General features: G+C 38.4%; 1 protein-coding gene across 1 annotated transcript; it reads left to right on the forward strand.

The window, feature by feature from the left end:
- Positions 1 to 4,100: 4,100 nt before the first annotated feature.
- On the forward strand, positions 4,101 to 5,414 carry LOC110025920 (adenylate isopentenyltransferase 5, chloroplastic-like). Its single transcript, XM_020726615.1, has one exon. The coding sequence runs from the start codon at positions 4,160 to 4,162 to the stop codon at positions 5,078 to 5,080; it is 921 nt and encodes a 306-aa protein (XP_020582274.1). The 5' UTR covers positions 4,101 to 4,159; the 3' UTR covers positions 5,081 to 5,414.
- The last annotated feature ends 1,469 nt before the right edge of the window (positions 5,415 to 6,883 follow it).

Raw genomic sequence — 6,883 nt, forward strand, 5'->3', positions numbered from 1 at the left:
TCATTATGATATGGAGCTTCATCAAATGGATGTTAAGACCGCATTTCTCAATGGAGACATTGATGAAACGATCTATATGGTGCAACCAGAAAACTTTGTGTCAGGAGATCCAAAGAATATGGTTTGCAAACTGACAAAATCTATTTATGGGCTCAAACAAGCTTCCCGTCAATGGTATCACAAATTTCATCAAGTGATTCTATCGTTTGGTTTTGAAATGAATGCAGTTGATGATTGTGTGTATCATAAATTTAGTGGGAGAAAGCATATTTTTTTGATTTTGTATGTGGACGACATACTGCTTGCCACAAATGATATAGGCATGTTGCACGAAACCAAGAGATTTCTATCAATTAATTTCGAGATGAAAGATCTTGGTGATGCCTCATTTGTTTTAGGAATTCAGATTCACCGAGATCGTTCTCAGTGTATTCTTGGATTATCACAAAGAAGCTATATTGATAAAGTACTTAAAAGATTTGGCATGCAGAATTGTAGACCAATTGACACCCCTGTCGCTAAAGGAGACAAGTTCAGTCTCAATCAGTGCCCAAAAGGAAACCTTGAGATTCAAGAAATGCAAAAGATTCCCTATGCTTCAGCTGTAGGGAGTCTAATGTATGCTCAAGTTTGTACACGGCCAGATATTGCGTACATTGTTGGAGTTTTAGGCAGATACTTAAGCAATCCAGGAATGGATCATTGGAAAGCAGCCAAAAGGGTTATGAGATACTTAAGAAGAACAAAAGATTACATGCTTACTTATAGGAGATCAGACTATTTGGAGATCATTGGGTATTTTGACTCCGATTTTGCTGGATGCCAAGATAGCAGAAGATCCACATCAGGCTACATTTTTCTGTTAGGTGGAGCTATATCCTGGAGGAGTGCAAAACAAACACTCATAGCTTCATCCACCATGGCAGCAGAGTACGTAGCATGTTATGAGGCATCCAACCATGGTATATGGCTGAGAAATTTTGTCACTGGGCTGCGCATTATGGAAGGAATTGAAAGACCACTCAAGTTGTTTTGTGACAATAAATCAGCTGTATTGTATTCCAATAACAACAGGAGCTCAACCAAGTCAAAGCATATTGACATCAAATTTCTTGTTGTGAAGGAAAGAGTACAGAGTGGCCAGATTCACATAGAGCATTTAGGAACAAACTCAATGATTGCAGACCCCCTTACAAAGGCACTGATACCCAGGGTCTTTCATGAGCATACTGCTCATATGGGTGTTATAGAGCTTGAGGGAATTTAGATTCAGTGGGAGTTTGTTAACTTGTGTTTTATAGTTTTATGTTTTATTTTGTGTACAAGATATATTTGGATATTTTCTGATCAGAAATGAGGTATTTTATTCAGTTCAGTGCACTCTGTACAGTTAAGGTTCGATCTCACTTAAGTAAAGTAGGACCAGTTGAAAATTGACATGGACAGACCACCTTGCATGTAATTTTCATTCCACACATTCATGATTGATCTATGTCATTTGATTATATTGATATATGTGACCATTGATGGGTTTAGTTGTGACGGATACAACGAAGACTGCTTTGATCCTGTATTGATATAATTAATGGACGAGATTGTAATGTGTCTTCATAATGATGATGACAAAATTTTGGGCGCACTAAGGTTGACACATTTATCTTATACATATGTAGTCCAAGGAAAATTATTGTGGTCTAATTTAAAATTAAGTTTATGACTTTGGGCACATTTGTCATGATATTATAGCGTGGATACCATAAGTGCAAATTCTAATTTGATGAGGGGTAGAATTAGAATTAAACAAAACTTTTTTGTAACCGCCTGGTAGTTACTTCAAAGGGTGATGATCCCCAATTTGCAAAAAGATACATCTCTTTTCTTGCACCCCATCAACAAGAAACTAAAAAAAATCTGGAAAATCTGCAGATTGGAAGATCATATCTTGTGCAATCGATCTAATGGATTCCGGTACGCTTCCGCTAATCTATGGCTTATTTCTCTCAAAATTGAATGTGATTTTTTTTAGTTCTAACATCTTATTAAAAAAAACATAAGAATTAGGCGGTATGTATGTAGAATTGTATATTATTAGGTGAAAATTATAATTTTTTAATATATTTTCAGTGTTACATTTATTTTTCTAATAGAAAGAGGGACAGCCTTTTGTATTGTTTTTACATCTTAGTGTGAAAGGCCCATAAGCATAAAAACTTCTGAAAAAGGAGTATGAAACAAACATATGAAAATAATATTATAAAAAGGGTGGCCAACAGTAGCTAATTATCCAATTAAGATTTAAAAATGACTGATTCAATAAGACTGACCACTGCCTTTTATGTCGGAGGAAATATTGTTATGTTTTCTTTATTCAAAAAGGGTTCATTTTGTTTGAATCAACAGCTGTCCGTCGGAGACCGCGCAATTACTAAATGCTTCGTAATTTTTACATATGTCTCTCTTCTAAACTTCATAAACCACGCGACCAGCCTATCAAATTGACCAAGAAATCATAGATAGGATGAAGTCATATTCGATCTGAAGGAACATATTATTTAAAAAAAAGAATTTTGAATTAAAAAAATATGATTATTCGGAATTTCCAATTGAGCCAAGCCTTATTATTATTATTATTATTATTTTAATTTGTGTATGCATATTCAGTTAAGTAAATCAGAGAATAATAAAATAGAAAATTTTGACGACAAGTTTGCTACCTCTTGAGGCTAGATTTACTCTTTGGGGGCCTGATTTTCTGCTATGGTTGTGACTACCTTTTAAATTTCGGTGATCTGACCTGAGAGCTGCTCCTTGATCAGAGTCCTCGTCACCTGCATTTCTCAGCACATACGTTCCTTGATGTCTTCTCGTGGAGGACCTACGTTAGTTATTACCCTTTGGTTAAATTCCTTTCTCTGTGATTATTGTTCTTCTCTTCTTGTCAACGACATAACTTCACACTCACCACACTTTTTATGATGTTGAATCCAAAAAAAGCTTGGGAGATACGCCTAAGAGATAGAGCGCTGAAGAAGAGAGAGAGAGAGAGAGAGCACAATAATTAACAATAAATTTGTGTAACATTTTATACATGAAATGGATCCCCTATTATAGGATTGGGGGTTTGTACAATTACTTTCTATACCTCTAGTATACATATATAATGTTGTGGTCTTTTAGTCTATACATAAATATTATCCGTTGGCACGGATCTAGTTGGGCGGTCATTATGTCGGGTGGCAATTAAGTCGAATGACCATTAGGTCGGGCGACCATTAAGCCAGGCAGCTATTTACCGAGGACCATTGTCAAATTCTTTCGCACTGGATGGTATGTTTGGCCCTTCTGAGTTGGAAGGCATCAGATTCGTCCGCATAGATTTGGTCATGTAGATTCTCTAGAAAATGATAATCTTCATCCGCTTAGGAGCACCATCCCCCCGCTACGAAGAAGCTGACAGCTAAGCGTTCGGTCGCAGGTATTCCTCGGTGGGTCCCATGGGGCAATGTCACCTCTTCCGCCAGCCATGTGATATCTTCAAGATTTGTGCCGACACATTTTTGATTTCCTCTATTTATATATTAATTTATATTTTTAACAATTAATTATGTCATTCAAAAATTGAATATCATCATGTTTTTTTATCACGAGCTTCTTTATTTTGATGCTGAAACTATCTCTTCATAAAAAAAATATTACGCATGGTAATCGCACGTAGGCCAGACGGGCGGCCAAGCGATACAAGACGACGTGATCACATCCGGACCGTCATCGAGATATCCAATCTAAAATGACTCAAGAGTGAAATCCAACTACCCATCCTTAGCCTTGAGCAAATAAGCAAAAGTAATATAGAAAAAAAAGAGAAAATCAAAGAATAGTTTCAAACAATATTCTTTTAAGAAAAACATTAAGCAGGGAAAATAGTAAATATAGTAATAAATAACTATTCCTCTATTATTAACCTTCGTTGATGAGAGAAGACTGCGCTGTTAACCCCCAACCCAATAAGTTACCTTTAATTAGAACCGCGTTTATCCTAATATAACACTTCCCTTCTTAAATTGTATTTTCTCCGCATAAGCAATCGGCCATTTGCAGCCTATATATAGCCAGCCATTGTTAGCCTTGAAACAATTCCTTCTCCTTCAACCCCACAACAATGGCTTCCCTCCCAAAATCTACCTCCAAAGCTCAAAAAAAAGTCATCTTTATCCTCGGCTCCACCGCCACCGGTAAATCCAAGCTAGCCATAAACCTCGCCCTCCAATTCAATGGCGAAGTCATCAACTCCGACAAAATGCAAATCTACTATGGCCTCGACGTCATCACCAACAAAGTCACCCCTGATGAATGTGCCGGCGTTCCCCACCACCTCCTCGGCTTCGTCCACCCGAACGATGACTTCACGGCCGATGACTTTCGTGTCGCTGCCACACAGGCAGTGGACGACATCCTCGCCCGCGGGCGTCTGCCGATCATCGCCGGCGGCTCGAACACATACATAAAAGAGCTGGTGGATGGGAAGGATGGAGAATTCGGGGCTTGCTATGATAGTTGTTTTATATGGGTGGATGTTGAGCCGGAGGTGTTGGAGAAGTACGTGGCGGAGAGGCTGGAGAAAGCGGTGGAGAGGGGGTTGGTGGAGGAGGCGAGAGGGGTGTTTGATGTGAAGAATGTGGATTATTCGAAGGGGATTAGGAGGTCGATAGGGGTGGCGGAGATGGATGGGTATTTGAGGAGGGAGGGGGAGGTGGAGGGGGAGGAGAGGGGGAGGCTTAGGGAGAAGGCGTTGGAGGAGATTAAGGAGAACACGTGGAAGTTGGCGAGGGAGCAGAGGAGGAAGATTGTGAAGTTTGTGAAGGAGGATGGGTGGAGAGTATGGAGAGTAGATGCTACCAAGGCGATTGTGTGGGGTGAGATGAAGGAGGTGTGGGAGGAGGTGGTGTGGAAGCCGAGCGCGGGGATAGTGAGGGAGTTTTTGGAGGATGGGAGGGAGAGAGATGTGGAGGAGAGGGGAGGGGTGGGGTGGGGTGCCGGGGGAAATGATATATTGAGCTTGGAATGTGAGGATTGTGATTGAGGAGAAAAATTTACGTATGTAAGTCGTACGCACGCAGCGCTACGTACGTCGGGGAGGTTATTCAGAGAGTAATGAGGGGGTTATATCTGTGTTATACACCCTATAACTTCCCTGTAACTACCTGCAACCGACTTATAACCTACAATTATATGAAAACAGAAGCGCTAAACTTACTAGAAGGTATAGATATGTTATGAGTAGGTTACAGTGATGTTACAGGGGGTATAACGGAGATATAACCCCCAAATACCCCTGAAGAACCTCCCTGACATACGCAGCGCTGCGTACGTCTTACGTACACAAATTTTTCTCGTGATTGAGGGAGAGAGAGAGAAGAGAGAGGGAATATTTCACTTTTTGTTATGAATATTTTTATTTGATTTGCGCAAATTTTGATAGACTTATGAACTGAGTGTCATTGTTATTATAATTTTGCTGGTCCTCAATGTATTTACTTTATTGGTGTTGTTATTGTTTATGAGAAAATTATTTACATCTAAATAAGTTTACATTATTATAATCATAATTCTTTTTTTGTTTGTTTGTTTTTTTTTTTTTTTTTTTTTTTTTTTTTTTCTGTATGAGCATCTTGTTTGTTAGGATTGGAGTAAATTGTTGCAGTTTAAAAGTTGTTTTATTAAATTTGTCTGTCATGTGGGCTTAAGACATCTGAACTTCTGTTGTAGATGTATTTCTATTAATCTCTATTATAGGGCTTTTTTATTCATGCTACTGCTTATTGCATATGGTATCAAATGAATTGTAAAATTTTTTTGACTAATTTCAATTATATTGAGATGCTTATTTAAAATGTTTGTTGGATCAGTAAGTAGAGAGGTAGGAGATAGAAATTTAAGAATTATATTTGTCCTTTTATCAAAGATTTTTACAGGATTTAAATTGCTCTTTACTTTGTGCTTCTCTGATGAGTATTATTTTCTTTGCTTGGTTGCATATTGATGGCTTTGCTTATATTTTGTTCCTTGTTTCAGATATTACAATCAGTTCTGTCTGCTTTGTTCTTGCTACATCTAGTTTTGCTATTATTGAGCTGAGATGAATTTAAGGCTTACACTAAGTGTTGTGAGATATGTACTTCCTGACATATAAATGAGACGAAAAGAACACAAGCAAACACAGATCGTTTACGTGGTTCGATCTAACTGGATCTACGTCCACGGAAGGGAATCAATCAAATAGTTCACTAAGGCAAAAGAAATGGAGAATACATAGCTTATACATAGAGATGAGCCATCATCTTTCTTCTATGGCCTCCCTCTCAAAGGACACCTTAATACAAGGCCTCAAGATGCTCTCCTCCTCTCTAGCTCTCTAGCTATTCTCTCCTCCTTTGTGGTAGCTTAAGATCTCTTCCCTTGCCCCCCTAAGCCTCACACCCTCTCTATTTATAGAAGCAAGAGAGTGGTAGGCGGGAGGTATGTGAGCGGTAGGTGAACGGTAGGTGAACGGTAGGTGAGATGTGGTAGGTGAGCGGTACCACATTACAAAAATGCCCTTTTACCTTAGTTCATTAATTGGGGGTCGAAATAACACTAAGGATCAAGTGTTCATTTGTATATGTTTTTGTTTCTTCTATTCTGATGTATATATGACCTCTCGATTGAGTGTTAATGTCTTTGGAGAACCCTTTGCTCTCTCCTTCAAGCCGGTTATTCTGCAGAGCAATTTGTTCACTCCTATTATAGATGAGATGGTTGTTGTTGCTCTCATTTGTCAATCATCTTCTTTCTTTCTTTTTTGTCAGTATATTTTAGATTTTTTTTTCTCATTCAATATAATTGA

This window comes from Phalaenopsis equestris, unplaced genomic scaffold (genome assembly GCF_001263595.1).
Source record: "Phalaenopsis equestris unplaced genomic scaffold, ASM126359v1 Scaffold000342, whole genome shotgun sequence".
NCBI lineage: Eukaryota > Viridiplantae > Streptophyta > Magnoliopsida > Asparagales > Orchidaceae > Phalaenopsis > Phalaenopsis equestris.

Coding starts and splice junctions, on each gene's coding strand:
- LOC110025920 (XM_020726615.1), top strand. CDS start 4,160: ATGGCTTCCCTCCCAAAATCTACCTCCAAAGCTCAAAAAAAAGTCATC.